The sequence below is a fragment of the Pagrus pagrus genome (assembly GCF_965226575.1).
Source record: "Pagrus pagrus genome assembly, chromosome: 1".
Lineage (NCBI taxonomy): Eukaryota > Metazoa > Chordata > Actinopteri > Spariformes > Sparidae > Pagrus > Pagrus pagrus.
The window spans coordinates 27,330,317-27,350,031 of NC_140185.1; the positions used below are offsets into that span (position 1 = coordinate 27,330,317).

The 19,715-nt window shown below is 41.2% G+C and overlaps 2 protein-coding genes across 2 annotated transcripts; both read left to right on the forward strand.

The window, feature by feature from the left end:
• Window positions 1-382: 382 nt before the first annotated feature.
• supv3l1 (SUV3-like helicase) lies at window positions 383-7,435 on the forward strand. Its single transcript, XM_084352048.1, has 16 exons — window positions 383-782; window positions 989-1,066; window positions 1,416-1,523; window positions 1,610-1,724; window positions 1,961-2,129; window positions 2,275-2,386; window positions 2,937-3,014; window positions 3,282-3,373; window positions 3,476-3,656; window positions 4,011-4,104; window positions 4,557-4,676; window positions 4,762-4,861; window positions 4,966-5,046; window positions 5,177-5,353; window positions 5,948-6,096; window positions 6,243-7,435. Exons 1-16 carry the CDS (start codon window positions 512-514, stop codon window positions 6,628-6,630), a joined length of 2,313 nt encoding a protein of 770 aa, XP_084208174.1. The 5' UTR covers window positions 383-511; the 3' UTR covers window positions 6,631-7,435.
• A 1,316-nt stretch (window positions 7,436-8,751) lies between these two features.
• LOC311257919 (hexokinase HKDC1-like) lies at window positions 8,752-18,089 on the forward strand (the record flags this gene model as incomplete). The annotated part of the gene is made up of 21 exons (XM_084353882.1): window positions 8,752-8,814; window positions 10,244-10,406; window positions 10,517-10,674; window positions 10,783-10,905; window positions 10,996-11,091; window positions 11,221-11,320; window positions 12,390-12,573; window positions 12,689-12,844; window positions 12,921-13,154; window positions 13,452-13,593; window positions 13,701-13,857; window positions 13,983-14,122; window positions 14,340-14,459; window positions 14,617-14,712; window positions 14,930-15,029; window positions 15,300-15,412; window positions 15,516-15,682; window positions 15,869-16,024; window positions 16,158-16,245; window positions 16,800-16,945; window positions 17,126-18,089. 21 exons carry the CDS (start codon window positions 8,752-8,754, stop codon window positions 17,256-17,258), a joined length of 2,835 nt encoding a protein of 944 aa, XP_084210008.1. The 3' UTR covers window positions 17,259-18,089.
• Between the last annotated feature and the right edge of the window lie 1,626 nt (window positions 18,090-19,715).

Here is a 19,715-nt window from a genome sequence, read left to right on the forward strand (position 1 = left end):
TTTACATGAAAAAAATAGGCCTACAAATCTTCCTTATGTGCATTTCTTTTTGGAATAACAAGTAGAAAGTATTTTCTGATGATTTATCTATAGACGCATGTTTTTAGAGTCTGAGTTTCTCCTCTGTTTTATATACGATCTTCGGCGTCAGCTACAGAGGTGTCCTTCGCTTTGCCTGTTTATATTTTGCACTCTTTGCGACACAGTATCCTAACGACAATACATTTTAGGTCATATTATTTTGTCAGACAAACGCTAGCTCGTTTACACTTGTAGCTCTCATTAACTTTTTTTAATACAAATCATTTGATGCTTAAATACAAACAGGCACTTTTGTGGGCAGCTACATAGCGGCTGGTCCTTTCCCACGTTGTGTCAGCAGGAAGAGAATCGTGTTGACCGTCCTCTGGTGATGTTAGTGGTGTGTAATCCACACATTTACACCAGTCGAACAACATGGAGCGACAGTAGCGTTAGTTTTGTGTAACTGGGATACAAACGACTCGCAGTGATGTCGCTAAACCGGTGTATGTGTTTGTTTTCTCGGCTTCAACGCCACATTAGCCCTCGGGCTGCCAGAATCACCAGTAGCTGTCATGTGTCTTCTAGTGTTTTACATAAACAGCAACGGGCTGGTTCTCTGGTTTGTAGCAGAAATGTTTCATCAAACAGCTCTTCCCCAAAACCCCCGGACACCTCTCTGTTTGTCCCCGTCCCTCTGAAGACCGACTCCCCGGTGGATGGGAGTGTGGGGGCAGAGTTGACCCAGCCCCTCGATAAAGGTGAGTAAAACCACCTGAGCTGGTCTCAATGATCAGTTGGGCTGTGAAAGTATACAGCACTTGAGAATAGAGATGAGAATTGATTAAAGCCTATGTTGTTGTTTTTTTCCTCAAGGCAATCTGAGATGTAAGATGTACAGTATTTTGAGTTTAGCATTTTCTGTGTCTTTTCTCATTTCTATCTCTTCTTTGTTGTCTATAATTAGGTCAACTGCTGAAAATGCTGAACCGGTTTTATAAGAGGAAAGAGATGCAGAAGCTGGCAGCAGACCATGGCCTGGATGGTGAGAAATTAATTAGCATCATTTCACAGCTTTTCATACATGATTTTTGTCATTGGCATCAGATTTAATGCCAGTGTAAAAACATATAAATTCCCATTAAAGTTAAATATAATAAATAGATCATTATTTGTGCGATATATATCGTGCATACCAACAGAAGGTGAAGGGTAGGCTCTTAGATCATCATGCAATGAAGTCCTGCTGTGGCAGCTGGTCCTAAAAGACGCAGCCTCCTTTATCTTGTGAAATCGTTGATGCTGCAGTCAGAATGACGTCTCGTTCATAGCCCGCTCACTTTCCATGATGAGCTTCGTTGTAACCGTGTCCTTTTTTGTGTGTGTGTGCGCAGCTCGTCTGTTCCACCAGGCCTTCATTAGCTTCAGGAAGTATGTCCTGGAGATGACAGCACTCTCCGCTGATCTGCACATCATCCTCAGTGACATCTGCTTTGGAGCAGGTTTGTCAGTTTTTAATTAAACCTCAAGATGGAGTTCTGTCAAAAGAGTGAAACTTTAATTAACCTGAATGTCTGTTGTATTCCAGGTCATATAGATGACATCTACCCGTACTTCATGCGTCACGCCAGGCAGGTCTTTCCTATGCTAGACTGTATGGACGACCTGAGAAAGATCTCAGACCTCAGACTCCCTGCTAACTGGTATGTATTATATTATAGAGGATAACTCAGGAATGTCAGGCATGAGTACTGTATGTGCTGTTTATATATCTGATATCGCAGTGGGTGACACCTTTACTTCTACTGTAATGTTGTAGGTTTTCCTCTGTACGATGTGTAAAAGTGTGCATATTATTACTTTGTGGTTACAGTATTTGTGTGTGTGTGTGTGTGTGTGTGTGTGTGTGTGTGTGTGTGTGTGTGTGTGTGTGTATCAGGTATCCTGAGGCTCGTGCCATCCAGAGGAAGGTGATTTTTCATGCTGGTCCCACTAACAGTGGTAAAACCTACCAAGCCATCCAGCGCTTCCTGGCTGCCAAGTCTGGAGTCTACTGCGGCCCCCTGAAGCTGCTGGCCCACGAGATCTTTGAGAAGACCAACACGGCCGTACGTCTCTGTCTTCTTGTGTCAACTGTCTTGTTTAAAGAGAAACTCCACTTATTTTACACTCTGCGGTCTTTTCTAAGATGCCCTCTTCTATCTCTTCCTCACCATACTGCAATGTTGACTAATATCCTGTGTGTATTTGCAGGGTGTGAAATGTGACTTGGTTACCGGAGAGGAAAGGACATTCATGGACCCCGAGGGTCGACAAGCTGGTCATGTAGCCTGTACCATTGAGATGTGCAGCGTTAACACACCTTGTAAGTTAACATAACGCATACAAACATTTCTGCTCAGTAGCATAAATATAACAAGAAAACCCAACATCACTCTGTTGGACATCATGAAATTGTGTCAGTTGAACCAAAGAAGAATGATCGACTGCTGTCTCTTTTCAAACTGATCCCAAGAAAGATGAAGTCTTGTCCCTTCTGATCCTACAAAATCAGATGAAATGAATCTTGACTTTTAAATACGGCAGGTGTTTGAGTTGTGATTCATTAAAATAAGAATGAATTTACTTAGCGACCTTGCTCATAAACTGATGCAATAATATCATTAAACTAGTTTGTTTTTCACAGTTCTGTTACTTCTTCGAAATGTTTCTCGGGCTCTGAAGAACTGATAATAAAAATAGAAATATGAGCACAATGTCAGAACTTCTGAACAATCATTTCTCTTCCTTTCTGATATTTTTGATTGTTCAGTAGAACCAAAATGTTTCTCCTGTGAGATCATGTAGAAATGGAGGCCACATTTTGTTTGTGTGTATTCATTAATGAGGCGATGGCGGGTCTGTTTGTTTTTTAGATGAGGTGGCTGTAATCGATGAAATTCAAATGATCAGAGATCTGTCCAGAGGCTGGGCCTGGACCAGAGCACTGCTGGGTTGGTAACACACACTGAAAAACAGACAGTCAAACACACATACACAAGTTCCCCAGTTCATTCATATGACTTCAGGCTAGACTTTCAGCTTTCGGTAGTAACATTCATGGTAATCAAGTAATGATAATGCACATTTTCTGAATCTCTTGTTTTGTTTTAAGGCACCTAATAAGCACACACTTTGGCACGTTTTTCTTTGTACTTGTGATTGTGTCATTTATTTTGAATGATGATGTTTCAAACTTCAACACTTGACATTTCTTGTAGGACTTTGTGCAGAAGAGATCCATGTGTGTGGGGAACCTGCAGCCATCAACTTCATCAGAGAGCTGATGTACACCACTGGAGAGGAGATGGAGGTGAGGCTGTAATACTGTGTGTCAGACAGCAGTAGTTATTATGTGTTTTTTTTTTAAATCACTGTCTTTGGGTAACCGCTCTCTCCATCTCTCTCTCTGAAGGTCCACACCTACGAGCGTTTAACTCCTTTCACAATCTTGGATCATGCTGTGGAGTCATTAGACAACTTGAGACCAGGAGATTGTATTGTCTGCTTCAGCAAAAATGACATCTACTCCATCAGCAGACAGATTGAGGCCAGAGGACTAGAATGTGCTGTCATTTATGGGAGCTTACCTCCAGGTGAGTTTGTGTGTATGGAAAAGTTCCAGTATGTCAACTTGGTCCATCGAACCAATGAAGACTAAAGGCAAATATTAAGAAAAAAACGTTCCTACCCCTCTATGAATTTTTGTTTCCAGATTGTGTATTGAAGTAAGAGGTTGTCATAATCAAGCAAAATCTTCCAAATCAACAAGATCGTAGTGGACTGGGCTCCATTCGTAAAAATGTTCATTTGCTCCAGCTTACGCTTAACTTCTGTCCAAAAACATTACAAAAATCAAACAAAAGTCACATTTTAGTTATTCATACTTACTTTACCAACCATTATTTCAGATTTTTGTCTGATTCCAGGCTTGATTGTGTGATTTACAGGCACCAAGCTGTCACAGGCCAAGAAGTTTAATGACCCCGATGACCCCTGCAAGATACTGGTGGCTACAGATGCTATTGGGATGGGCCTGAACCTGTAAATACCTTCTTACTGTGTGCTGTCTTTAATTCATTAATTTCAGTCAGGTCATTACATATGTATTACATACGTCCTCACTGAAAATATATATTTTTCCCCATAAAGAAGTATTTTATTATAATAAAACCTTCATTGTATTTGCCCCATGTCCATGGAGGTGTTACATTAACCTCCATATTTTACCTCATCATGTTTATCTTAATTTAATTTGAAAACTTTACAGTTATTAATTTTTATGGAATTCATTACTTTTTGCTGGCATGTTTAGCACACACCACTAGGGGTCGCAAAAAAATCAGAAATTATTACACATGGGGGCTTTTACAAGACTCTAATCTTCCAGCTGTAGCTTCAGAGAAAGTGTAGATGTCACATTGTTATAAAGATGTAATCATTTCAGCTCAGATCTCTCCATTTACCTGCCTTTCTTACCCTCTCTCCCTGTCCAGGAGTATAAAACGTATCATCTTCAACAGTCTGATAAAGCCTAACATTAATGAGAAAGGGGAGAAGCAGATGGACACCATCAGCACATCACAAGCCCTGCAGATAGCTGGCCGCGCAGGGAGGTCAGTCTCATTTGTACTTATGTTATCCCCATTCAGGAGCCGTTAAAGGTATAAGCAAGTCATCCTCTCCTCTGTCACCCCCCAGGTTCTCCTCCAAGTTTAAAGAGGGAGAAGTTACCGCCATGCATAGAGACGATCTGCTTGTTCTGAAGGAAATACTCAGCCAATCCGTAGACCCGATAGAGGTGATCATTTAAACACAGACACACACTCAAACACACACTCTTAGGTTAACCCTGAAAACCCTCCAGCGTCACTGTGTATGTTCATCTCTCCTCTTCTGCCTCAGACTGCAGGTCTGCATCCTACGGCAGAGCAGATCGAGATGTTTGCTTATCATCTGCCTGATGCTACACTGTCAAACCTTGTTGTGAGTATAGAGATCTATTCATTCATTCTCCTGCCTCTATTCAGTCTGTAAGTAACAGTGTGTGAAATGTTATCACACTGAAAGGTAGGACAATTTAATGGACTTATCTCTCTCCGTCTCTCTCTCACAGGACATATTTGTCAGCCTCTCTCAGGTGGACGGTGTATATTTTGTCTGCAACATTGACGACTTCAAGTTCCTGGCTGATATGATTCAGCACATCCCGCTGAACCTGAGGTCACGCTACGTCTTCTGCACCGCTCCCATCAACAAGAAACAACCTTTTGTCTGCACCTCGTTCCTCAAGGTTAGTATAAGTAAAGCTGGGAGGCAGGCATGAGATGAATGAGGTAAATGGAGGGAGACAGTTGCGACACTGAGGAGGGAAGTATAAATAATGAGTTAATGGTAACAGTGGTGACTAGATCAGCTAGATCACTCTGACATTAAAGTTTTTTCTGTTTATCAGAAAATGATTCATTGCTTCAGTGTTGTAAACAGATAAATAACAGAGCGTGAATACTTTCTATTGGCGCCGTAGTGTTGCTCGTTTTATGGTTATATCATACTCATAAAACAAGGTTAGCTCCAGAATTAAATGATTGTCAAGTAACCTTTGAAACACAGTCAAGTTGTATCTCATAGGATTGGTGTGTACAAAGGAAACACTTTCTTTATTGCGGGGTGGTCAGGAAGCATATGGTGTCAATGCACAGCCATTTTTTCACAAGCTTGATACAGTATTAATAGTTATCATCATGGAAATAACATTAATACTATGATACTGCTCAAGACAATGCTTCAACATACTTCCTTCCATTTGCTTACCTGGTAATCTTTGCATACTGTCCTGTACTTGCAGCTTTTATTTGCACTGTTTTGAATCTTGTTTCTCTTCCAGTTTGCCCGTCAGTTCAGTCGAGACGAGCCTCTGACATTTGACTGGGTCTGTCGCCATATCAACTGGCCTCTGGCTCTACCCAAAAACATAAAAGACCTGGTTCACTTGGAAGCTGTCCACGATGTGTTAGATCTTTACCTTTGGTTAAGGTAACGTAATGTTTCTGCCTCTTTTACCTGACGTTTTGAGCAGTTGTTACTTAATGTAATCGTCTTTTGTTTGTATAACGCTATATTCCAAATAGTCGTTGCCTGCCCACTAATGTTGCTGTTGATTTCTATGTCTGTCTCTGCAGCTACCGTTTCATGGACATGTTTCCAGACACGGCCTTGGTCAGGAACATCCAGCAGGAACTCGATGACACCATCCAAGAAGGTGTCCTGAATATCACCCGTCTCATCAGAGCCACTGACTCAGCCATCACTGACCCCCTGCAGACACAGGGCAGAACGCGCGGTAATGTTGGAGCATTCGGCAGTAATAATGTGACCGGCAGCAAAGGTCAAAGGGGACAAGGAGGCTCAAGAGAGTTGATTGACAGCTCTCTGGCTAGTCGCCTGGTGAGAGACGGGCTCTTGACGCCTGATTTGCTCCGGCAGCTGCAGAGGGAGTGGTCTAAAGATACAGAGACAGACGATCCAAATAACGACAACAAAGGGAGAAGGAGAAAGAAGAAGAAATGAAGAGGAAAATGATTTTGTGTTGATTCAATCTGTTCCCATTGAGATCAATAACTGATACAAACCTCAGATAACATTTGGTGGTTTAAAATTAGAAAGGGGATCTATGCACATTTCGAGCACTAAAGCTAAAATAAATACATCAGAATGGGTCTGCTAAAATGTCACATTGTGACGCATTGTTTTCTTCCAAACTTCAGTTGTGTAAATTGTTAGTAGAGCTGCAAAATGATTCTAGTTAATGTACGTAAATATCCTTCCTGTGGACTACTGGCTGCTCCGTAGCCCTGCTGACAGATCCTGGGTACCTTAGGACAGATTGTCCCATTTCAGTGTGAGCATAAAATGACTTCCAGTTACAATCACAGTGGAGAGTGAGAACTGTCTGGTTGTTTCATGTGAAGCTGCCCAACAACAAACTTTACTGACTGAAGAGACGCATATTACTGTCGTGAACAAACTGACAATGTGCACAATGTTTCAGTGAAGAGTTGCGCTGTTGTAAATGCTGTTTTAGAAGCATTGTGATCATGAAACACTGTGAAATGCTCTGTACATGTGTGTTTTGCAGGTCTGGAATCATTTTGCTTTCATTTTGCTCAGTATGGTCCAAAGCGAAAGAATAACATGTTTATACTTCAGCAGTTAAACTACTCTGAAATGAATTGCGGTTTTATTATTCGAACATTTTGAATGGATTGAAGCCCTGTTAGTGTCTGTACACAGATATGCCATATTTTTTCCTATTTGTATATTTACTGTGATGACATGAGTCAATTAAAAATCTGCTATGTTTTAACTGTCTTGATTTCATGTTTATTTTTTTGTATCATGCAGCTCACAGTTGAGAGTAACTACGTCATGCAAACACTTGATGAAAAAATAACTAATGACACTTAATGGTGGGTCACATTGTTGAATTTCAATTAGCATAATTTAATCAAAACTTTCAGGGAAACAGCTTAAAGATTCATTGAGGCAACAAGAAGATTAAATTGTTACAAGTCAGGAAGGCTGAGTTCAGTTCAGTTCCATGTACAGATGCAGCAGCCCAGGGTTCAAGCCCGACCTGTCACCTCTCTCATCCTGTTTCCTGTCATATCTCAAGCTGTCCTATCAAATAAAGCCATAAAATTTTTGTTTTTTTAAAAACGATTCACAACATCATGATAAGGGAAATTGGTTGCCAGTTGAAGAAACGATGTGGTAGAAATACTTGTACAATATGAAGGTACTTTAATCCCTACAGCATGTGATTAAAACCTCCCAGTACATCACTGGTACCCATCTATAGAGCATCAGTGACATCTGTGAAATGAGTTGTCTGCACAAAGGATACTAAAGGCAGCCACTGTCTGTTCACCCTGCTGCAATCTGGCAAAAGATACAGAAGTATTCACACTAATACCACCAGACTACAGAGCAGCTTCATCCCTGAGGCAGTGAGACTCCTTAACACATCATCAGCACTCCATTTTATAAAATATATGTAGCACAAAGGATTTAAACATAGTTTAGTTTTTTAAAAACCAATGACAAATGACATATATTATGACAATTTACCTTGTAACCTTGTAAACATCTTGTTTTTTGTCTTGGTTTTTACTTTAAGTAGCTTTATGTTTGATAAAATCGTCTTTATCAGTTTGTTCCAAAGCCTCAGTGAGGAAGCTGTGTGATGTCCAATGGCTGTTCAGATGAAAATATTCTAGATGTTATTTACATTCCCACAAAATTCATCTAAAATTAGGTTTCTGCAGAACTTCAGTAAAGGCCGAGTGTAATACACCAGAGAGAATGAATTAATGACAAATAAATGAACCTTCAACCTTTAAAAGAAGATGGGGTTGGGCAGTAAGCTGGAAAGATTGGAGGAAATGATGGAAGAAAGGGGTTTGGCTTGTTGTTAATCATTGAGTTAGGGTGGAGGTTGGTCCCTGCTCAGTGGACTCAGTGAGGACAGGAGGGAAGAAACAGACTTAATGTATCTTGACGTATGTACACTCCGAATGTGTCTCTCATCAACATTTAATTGGAGATTGTGCTGTTGTGTGGTGCACTGACAGAGAAGGTTATTAACAAACCAACTGGAAGTTTTAATGTTGGTGTGTGTTGCGCATCAAGATGTTTGCCGTTCATCTCGTTTCATTCTACTTCTCCAAACTCCAGGAGGACCCCACCAAGAAGGTAGGAGCTGCTCCACGGTGTTAAGTGTTACACACAGCTTTACCTTTGTTCCAGTAGCAGTTACTCCCAGCTTTAAAGATACCAAAAATGTGACTGTGGTGATAAATGAATGAATGAATAAATGAATGAAAAATATACTTTTCCAAATGGGGAAGTAATAAAGTAAACATTGCAGCTTTTTAGAGCAATAAGTGAGAGATACACACTTAACTTAAAAAATAAATAAATAAAATTATGCCAAAAATGAGGCCATGAATACATGTGTTTATTAAAGTAGTTTCTGGAGCATCCAATGTTTATGTTAGATGTTGCACAGGCATTAATGTGATGTCATATTGCAAATTATGGATTTATTATTATTGACTGATTTTATTATATAAACAACCCGATTTTATTTATCCAGTGCAATTTATACACCCATAAGAAAACAAACAGTAACAAATGAATGAATTGATCGAGTGATCCAAGTAGTGCTTGGATCAAAAATAGTATTTTAAAAAAGACAAACCCTGACTTGACCTCCTGAGAGAGTATCCAAGAGATAACACAGGAGCCAGTGCTGTACTCAGATAGTCAAGGTGTCGTGATCGTAAGTTACTGTGTCACCATTTGTCTGAGCAATGATTAACAACACTCCTCCTCTCTTAGCGCTGATGGGATCAACACACTGTCCCAGGGCACAAACTGTTGACACTCCCATAAGAAACACTATATGCACTCACACTCAAACACAAATACAGTCTGACACCCAGCCAACCAGAGGGACCTTGTCCCCTGATCATGTTACCACAGGGATGATTCAATATACAGGGTGGGACTGAGCATGGGAAGGCTTTTTGATACGTTCTCACCCTGTTACTAATTAATAAAGAGGATCAGCAGGCTTTTCTGCTGTTAAATTCCTTGTTTGCATCTCTTTCCTTCAAACCTCATAGTTGGAGTCTTATAAATAAACTACCCTCCCATGATTGAGGTACTGTTACTTTCTTTATAGTCAGAGTTTAAGGTGAGTTTAGGACAATTTAAATGTTTGACACACATAAACCTTCAGGAAAATACAATTATCATTATGTAATCTATGATCAAATATTATTACCGATGATACAGAAAATCCCCAAAAATGAATGGATGAAGGTGTCCAAAAATGTTCTATACATTTATTACTTTGTCTGAAGAAGACAGTCCTTAGGATGAGGAGGATGGAGGGAAGGGCCTTGAGGAAAAACAAGAAGAGGAGACAAAGTGATGTATAACTCCTCTTCTGTACACAGTACCTGTCTCTCTCTTATCACTGTCTGTCTCTCTGTGTCTCTCATCAAAGTCCAGTCAGTGGGAGGATAAATCAGTACGGCTCATCTATCTTTGCCTCTGTGTTTGCTTTCCATTTTCTGTCTCTCCACTCTTTTTATTTTTTTAAAAATTTTTTCAGGTGGACAGGTTTCTGTACGCCATGCGTCTCCATGACGACCAGCTGAAAGACATCTCGGCTCGTTTCCAGGCTGAGATGAAGAAGGGCCTTTCATCGGAGAGTAACGCTGCGGCGGCGGTGAAGATGCTGCCCACACATGTCCGCTCCACTCCTGAAGGAACAGGTTACTCACATTGATGGTTTTCTAACTTTATTAGGATTCTTCTGAAGAATTCATCACACATATATATATTTATAGATACAGTAATATATTTATGTCTCTCTCCTGCACAGAGAAAGGACAGTTCCTGGCGTTGGATCTTGGAGGCTCCAAGTTTAAGGTGCTCCAAGTTAAAGTGAGAGAGGGCATGGGGATTAGGAGGGGAGGAGTAGAGATGGAGGAGAAGATCTACCCGATACCAAAGGAGGTACTCAGTGGGAGAGGAGCAGAGGTAAGGAGGGGGAGGCACAAGAGACATGGGCAGGGGAATCAGCAGAGGAGGTGGAATAGTAAAGGGTTACCATCTTTTCTTTATGGTCTTTCCCTCTTCTCTCTGCAGCTATTTGACCATGTGTCGGAGTCTCTGAAGGACTTCCTGCATGAGAAGAACATCAGTCTTGAGAAGAAACATCCTTTGGCCTTCACTTTCTCTTTTCCCTGTGAACAGTCCAAACTGGATCAGGTAATGACGCTCTACACACTCTGAATGACCTGCACCTGCAGTATATGTCACTCTGTGCATCTTCTTGTTCTTTTCTCTCATTCTCTTTAGGGATTATTGTTAAACTGGAGTAAAAACTACCGGGTTCGAGGCCTTCAGGGTAAAGATGTGGTCCAGACCCTTAGAGAGGCTATTGACAGGACTGGGGTAAGACTCCAGAATTGACTTAATGATAAGCTAACTTTTCTTGTTTCACACAGAAACTATTTTTCCTCCATCAGACAGGTTGGTGAAGGAGTTACTTTAACCTTACCACCTCATTATGTAACTCTGCAGGGTATGAATGTGGAGGTGTTAGCCATGGTCAACGACACTGTAGCAACCATGATGACCTGCGGGTTTGATGACCAGTACTGTGACGTAGGACTCATCATTGGTGAGTAGATCACCAGATTCAAACAATTCACTGTGGCTGTTTGAGGCTAATCTACTTTGCAGCTAACACTGTGTTTGCTAATGACCGAGAAACATCGATTGTGATGTTTTGTTTATGTTTGTATCCGTTTTGTCTTGCACAGCAATGCTCTCTGTACTTCAGAGTAGGATGACAACAAAGGAGCACCTGACAAGACAGTGCAATCCAATAATAGACTCAGGAATGACAAGTCTGAGTCTTTTCATCAACATCATGAAAGTTTGAATTTATTTGTAGTGTGAAGTTCACATATTTGGGAGTAATATGATGAAATAATTAAGTATTAAAAGGTTGTTGCAGACCTTTAGTTGAGCTCCTGCGCCCTCTAGTGGTGCGCTGTCTTAATGTGTGTGTGTGAGGAAGTGTTTGTGTGTTGTGTGCATTGTTTTGTTCTGTGTTTGAACCATCTTGACTAGATGTTTTTCAGTGGAGACAACATATTCACAAACAGTTTACAGATAGGACTGGGATAAGTGTTCAGAGTTAATTTAGTAGGAATCCATTTTAAAGTTAGTTTTGTATTATTCATAGGCAGAAACTGGATGTAACCAATGCAACTTGCTTTGAAAATCCCATATTAGCTCATTTCCAGGTTCATACAATTGTTTTGGGTGTCCACTAGGAAATGTTTACATGCTTTAATGTTCATAAAACACATGATTTTTTTTCTCATACTGTCCATCACTGCAGCACCTCTATCACCCTCTAAGTGCTCTGGTCTGCTGTGATTGGTCAGCTCTCGCAGGCCTGAGCAGGCATTGGCCATTGTGCTTCCCCCTCAGCTCTGCCGGTGTTTTTGTAATCACGGCTGTGCTGGGGGCGTGGCTAAGGGTGGTGACATCAGAATTTCTAAATATGGGCTGTATGCGCTTGTCTGTGAAATGAGTGTTTTGATACTTTCACAGCACTAAACACACCTTAATCTGATTTATGATTTTAAAAAGAACATGAAAATCTTACTTTCTACAATATGGCACCTTTAACAGTATAGACATATAAATATTTGTGTCCTGTACGTGTTTGTGTTTAGGTACTGGCACCAACGCATGCTACATGGAGGGCCTGCGTAACGTTGACCTGGTGGAGGGAGACGAGGGCAGGATGTGTATAAACACTGAGTGGGGGGGCTTTGGAGACGACGGGGCTCTGGATGATTACATCACTGAGTTTGATAGAGATGTGGACGCAGCCTCCAACAACCCTGGAAAGCAAATGTGAGGAAAGCAAATGTTCTCATGATGTGACATATATGGCACCACATGTATGGCACAACATGTCAACTTTAACCCCCTCTGTTTCTGTGTTTCCACATTTGTTTCCTACTTGTAGCTTTGAGAAGATGATCAGTGGGATGTATCTGGGTGAGTTAGTGAGGCTGGTTGTATTAAAGATGGCTAAACGTGGAAAGCTGTTTGATGGACGCGTGTCGGACGCCCTGAGGACTACAGGGAAGATTACCACTGCACATGTAGCAGCCATGGAGCAGTAAGTTACCTGTCTTTCTGTCTGTCTGTCTGTGTCACACTCCCTCTGTGTAACAAGTGATGTCTGTTGTTTTCAGGTACAAAACTGGTCTCAAGAACACCAGAGAAATTCTCACAGAGCTTGACTTGGACCCGTCACCCGACGACTGTGTTGCCGTTCAACATGTCAGCACCATAGTGTCCTTCAGGTCCTCAAATCTGGTGGCTGCAGGACTGGCGGCCATCTTGAGTCGAATTAAGCAAAATCGTAATTTGAGGACGTTGAGGATCACCGTGGGCGTGGATGGAACTTTGTACAAGACGCACCCACAGTAGGTTGTTATGGAAATATTCACCAAAAATCATATTGATATACCAACTGTGCACTCCTATTTCCTGCTTCAGTTTCAGGGTCCTGATATTGTGTATTGTGTCTATAATAATCTATGATAAAACAGCTTAATGCAAAATACAGGAACATATTTGGAGATAAAGTGTCACAGTGTTATGACGAGTTAAAAGACATTTATAGGTATATAGATTGAAATATAATCATGGATTCTTATTTTTGTAAAACAACACTGTGCTCCACTTCTAGAGGTTAAATCTTACACTCCTTCCATTTTCAGGTATCCTAAACGTCTCCATAAAGTCGTGCGCCGGTTGCTTCCTGAGTGCCATGTCAGATTTGTCCTGTCAGACAGCGGCAGCAGCAAAGGAGCTGCTTTGGTGACAGCAGTCGCCCAACGACTGGCATCACTAAGACGACAGGTCAGGATGCTGTGTGTGTGTTTCTGTGCTGTGTGTAGTATGTGTCATCACAACATATTTTCCTCATTAATGTTGTCATATCTGACATTATCTTACTTGTATTCCAGGTGGATGAGACGCTGTGTCCCTTCAATCTGAGTCAAGAGCAGCTGCAGCTGGTCAAGGCCAGGATGAGAGCGGGGCTGGAAGCAGGGCTGAAGACTAAAGGCCCCTCTGCCATCAAGATGCTGCCTTCTTTTGTGTACCGTACACCTGATGGCACAGGTCAGAAGCTAAAATGAAACATACAATGAACAAATTCATTGTCAGAGATTCTTCCAGCTGCAACCAGAGAGGTAACCTCTTTGTCATCCTTGTCATCTTTGCCTGTCTTTTTTGTGTTTTTCCAGAGCATGGAAAGTACCTTGCCTTGGATCTGGGAGGAACAAACTTCAGAGCGATGATGGTGAACTTTAAAAAGCAGAACGCACGACTTTACCATAAGATCTACACAATACCTCTGGAGATAATGCAGGGAACTGGAGAAGAGGTAGGACATTTTGTTGGATAGTTAGTACTAAGTGATACAGATGAAAATACTAGCAATGGAAAGCAGACCTCATGAAACTGGGACTTGGAGTTAAATATTTATGAAAAGTATTTTAATTACTGGGCAAAGGAGCACAGTAGATCCAATGTTGTCATCAACATCTTTGACCATTTTTTATTAAAAGCTTTTATGTCTCCGTCTTTCTGTCTGTCTCTAGTTGTTTGATCATATAGCGCAGTGTGTTAGTGACTTCCTGGACTACATGGGGATGAAGAACGCTCATCTTCCTGCAGGCTTCACCTTCTCTTTCCCCTGCGAGCAGACCGCTATTGACACAGTGAGTGTGGACATCAAAGTCTTGTGGGGTTTGAATCACAGAATACGGTTTCATAGGACTGGCAACAAATGATCAATCGATCATTTTTAACCACGTTTATAACCTTTAAAGGGGATTTGTCAATTTTGTAACCATTTCAACCTTGATTGTTCTGTAGGGCACATTGGTGAGCTGGACCAAAGGCTACAAGGCCACAGACTGTGAGGGACACGATGTTGTTAACATGCTGAGGGAGGCCATCAAGAGACGCAACGTGAGTCAAAAGTTTCATAAAGATGACCTAGGATCTTTTCACCACAACTTTAATGACAAATGATTGGACGTCATTTTGACCAAAGTCCAGACTCTGTCACTGTAATCGTATATACTGTAGAGGACATTACATTACAGTACATTTCCTTGGATGATGAGTTATGTACAAAAAACTACTCCCTAAAGAAGTGTGTATGTGTGTGTGTGTGTACCTGTAGGAGTTTGACTTGGACATAGCGGCAGTAGTCAATGACACAGTTGGGACCATGATGAGCTGTGCCTATGAAGACCCTCAGTGTGAAATTGGACTGATTGCTGGTATGTGACCTACAATTTTTGCAAAATTACGATATTTTGGCTTGCTGCTCGGTTATGTGCCTTTTTTAGGCTGCAGGTTTTTGCATTGTTAAGACTGGAATTATGCAGAAATAGAAAAAGCAGTCATGAATCAGGGTTCAAGTACTTTTTATGTATGTTGTGGGTGTAACTGTTCAACACAAACTTGTTGCTAAGCCCACTGGATTGTGTCTCTGATCACAAGACTGCTTTATGTCCCACTGAAATCGACCTTGTGACTCTGCTTCGCAGGAACTGGCACTAATGTTTGTTACATGGAGGAACTGAAGAACATTGAGAAGACTAAAGAAACGACTGGAAAGCCTGAAAAAGAAGAGGGGACGCTTGAAAGAGATGAGGATAAGGTAGAAGAAGTCTCACAAAATGCTCTTAGTGTTTACTTTTGTCAGTGAGTGGGTTTTATTTTGATAATAACTTGTGTTTTTACATTTTTTTCTACTTTTCTAGCAGGATGATAGGACTGAAGGAGAGAAAAAGGAGGGCAATGCTGACTTATCAAAGATGTGTATAAACACAGAGTGGGGAGGTCTGGGTGATGATGGCTCTCTGGATGACATCATCACACCGTATGACATTGAGGTGAACCAAAACTCGATCAATCCCGGAAAACAAAGGTTAGAAACACACACATATACGTGGATACTGTCATCATGCACATGCTTTTTTAAAGTTTGTGTTAACCATGTAGTTGTGCTCTCATGTATTTTGGCAACATATTAACTTGTATACTTTTATACAAATGTACGGGACTGCTCACACACTGTTAGAGGATTTAAGAAATGATATGTGTCTTTGTGCAGGTTTGAAAAGCTGACCAGTGGGATGTACTTAGGAGAAATTGTCCGTCAGGTGTTGCTGGATTTGACCAGAGGAGGTTTGCTGTTCAGAGGCCATGTCACCGAAACGTTAAAAACACCTGGAATATTCGAAACCAAATACCTGTCACAAATAGAGAGGTAGGAGAAACTGTGTGTGTTTGTATGTGAAACTGTGTGTCTCCTTTAGATAAATGATTCCTCCGCTGTGGATGACAGTAAATGTGTGGCTGTATTTTCCTGTAATGTGTCCAACTGTGTACTCTCCCCCTAGTGACCGGCTGGCTCTACTGCAGGTCAGATCTATTCTCCAACAGCTGGGGCTGGACAGCACCTGTGATGACAGCATCATTGTCAAAGAGGTAGAGGACAGAAAATGATGACATGGGACATTTTTTTAATATTTTGTATCTGTTTATTTTGTAGTCTTTTTCACAGAAGATATTTTAGCCAGGAAAACTACAGGGGCAACTGATTACATTAGTCTTCACTCAAGTTTCCTCATTAATCCATACTAATGAGCCAGGCCCTTGAAATACCCACACCTGAATGCAATGTTATTAATTACTCCCATGCTTCTCCTGTGGCATTATCAAGCTGAAATAGTAAATTACAGTAGTATTTAGATGATAATGTGACTCAAACTCAAAACTTTTGAACCTCAGAAAGCATCATTCGGCAACACTTTGACCTATTTCTAGTCTCATATCCTTCTAAAAATGCCACGGAAGGGTTAAGAGTTGAAATTTTGAAATGCTACAATGAACAGAAGATCTTGTTCTCTGTCGCAATCTCACTTTGGGATTCAATAAGGGTTTTTTTGTATTGGTTGAATTGGTGATATGATGTGAAAACTGTGGCACCAACAGTTTGTTAAGTGTTGCAATAATGATAATGGTTTTCATTGTTTTTGCAGGTATGTGGGGCAGTGTCGCGTCGTGCAGCTCAGCTGTGTGGGGCAGGAATGGCGGCCGTGGTCGATAAGATCAGAGAGAACCGAGGACTGGACCATCTGAACATCACTGTAGGGGTGGACGGGGCGCTCTATAAACTGCATCCACAGTGAGTCATTTTTTATTTAGTCATAGTGAAACCACTTTAAAAGGATTCAGCTCAATGAAATGTTTTGTTGTTGGTGGCTGGATTCAAGAGTTACTTTTACTATTCGACCCTTTAATTTTCTTCTTCACATTACTTCATAAAAACTAATTCGTTTTTTCTTCTTTTCCTACTTCTGTCTAGTTTCTCTCGAGTGCTCAAAGAGACTGCCAGAGTTATGGCTCCTCAGTGTAACGTGACCTTCCTGCCATCGGAGGAAGGCAGTGGGAAGGGTGCTGCCCTCATCTCAGCTGTAGCCAGACAGAGGCATGACTGAACAAGATGATTTACCATTGTTCATTTTCACTTTCCTCATAATTTGGGATACCCAGTTCCCTCAGCACTGCTGTTCTTGTCGCTGCAAGTGTCGATCTCTTTTGGTCTGGGAGAGCCGCAGACCACCATGTCAAGACACAAATGTAGTCACCGACAGCTCCGCCACCTGACAACAAGGAGCTTCACCTAAATGGGATACCAAATACAGATTTACAGTTTATACAGTTTATACTGCATGATCCCCAGCAGGCTTCCCATCGATTTTTGATTCTCGGGGGCTTTAAATCAAAGCCTTTTCAATAATTACTGAAGAACAGTGTTACACCCACAGCTGCACCAGTGTTACACTCTCTGCTTTTGATATCAGTGCTGAGTTGTTGCTTTTGGGGAAAAAAAAGGACACTGCAAACTGCACAAGGTCAGCACTTCATGTGAAACCGAGCAAGAAGGCTGTTCGAACTGTTCAATCCAGCTCAGATGTCGGAAAGTGATTATATTGTACATGATGCTGTACATGATGATGATGATAATAACTGAACAGTCCCTTCTGCTCAAACTTTGCCTCCTTTGTGATCCCATTTGTTGACTGTTTTGTTTTAATTATGTTTAATATGTTTTCGTTTATGTTTTTACAATATTAACTAAAGTGTCCAGATAGCTGCGATGGATGTAAATATCTAGGTAGTCTAATTATTAAAGGTAAAAGTTGCACATTTGTAAATCTTAATCATTCATACTGTGTTTGTAATTTGGTTGATAAGTTCTTCAGTTCTTTGAATATGTAATGTCAAATTCTTTAGAAAATAGCGTGTGTGGTGAATAAACGCGAACAAAGAGAGGAAGGTGTGTGTGTGTGTGTGTGTGTGTGTGTGGCAGTCAGCAGTACTTCAGTATTGATGAAGGGCAGGAGGAGGACTGGAATGCCGCTGACCACATTTCCCAACAATAACAACAACCGGCGCTCTGTTCTGTCATTCTGGACTGACTTACTGTCCTCGTGATGGCCTGTCTGTCTGTCTGTCTGTCTGTCTGTCTGTACATCTGTGCCATTTTGGTCACCCTGTCTGTCTTCTTTATCTGTCTTGCTGGATCCTTGCCCGTTCGCCTGTGTCTTTATCTGTCTGTCTGCACAGAACGTACTGAAATGACAGAACACAGGCAGAAACATGGACCGTAAAGTTTTATATTAACATTTGATGCAACAAGAACATGTGTTTTAGTGTTGAATGTCTTTTTAACTGTCATGCTTAGACTGTTTATATCTCTTTTTAAGCAAAAAATTGCAACTAATGTGTGTATACAACTTGCGTTATAATCTCCAACTACTGACATGACTATGCTGCACAGGGAATGAGCAGTGCAATGATCAGTGTGCTTATGCTAATCAGGTCGTGACAGATTAGACGATGCGTTGATGAAGATGAAGGCAGGCCGTGCGGGGAATACAGAAAATAATGCACAGCGAAAACCAAGGCATTGAGGAAGAAAGAGTGACGGAAGGAAACAAATTAGAAAGGATTAAAGAAACGAAGGAAGGAAATGTAACGAGGAAGACAAGACTGTGTGCTAACAGGACTGAAACAGTAGCTAATCTGTCAGGGATTAACATGTTAGAGTGCTACCAGCTGAGGGCTACGTCACACACACACACACACACACACACACACACACACAAAGCATGGTAATTCCACACTGTCCTAGTAGTGACCTAGTAGTAGTTAAATCACACACACACACAGCTGGGCTGCTGAATCTGCAGCACAGTCCAGTGACCGATACAGAGCCTGGCCTGCCTTCTTTCCCTCTCACGTTCTGTCACTCTTGTCCTCCGTTTCCTTTAATGTCTCTTTCTATCTCCTTCCTTCCAACATCCACCTCTCCCTCTCTGTTGTGCACTTTAAACACCATTACTGTTCATCCCTTTTTTTTAGCTTTCAGTTCAGTTTAGTCTAGTTCATATAACCTCAAATGATCTTTCAGAGTCTTCCTGAATGGACATTCCTCAGGGAGCAAGGTGTGTGAGTCTTATTACACACTCACTTTCTTTTTGTGTGTGTGTGTGTGTGTGTGTGTGTGTGTGTGTGTGTGTGAGTCTTTGTCTCCCCTGTAAACCAACAATAAGAGCTTTGACACACACATGCACACACAAACACATAAATGGTCACCAGTAGATGGGCAGAGTTGAGACGCTGGTTCTTCAGGACCTACAAAGGCTCGAGCTCAGGCCCTTTTGTGGTAGGATAGTTTTCAAAGAGCACAAGCTTTTATATTTATTCATTTTTTTTACAATGAATAGAAGTTTGAAGCCTGGATGTGAACCTCTATATGGACTGGACAGTGGAAAAATGAGACGCCACAGTGTCTCAAAACATCGCTGTGAAGACAACTGTAGGATGCCGGCTCCACTTGATCATGGGAAAACTCTGTCAATGCAGGTAATTTAATTATCCAGATTGAA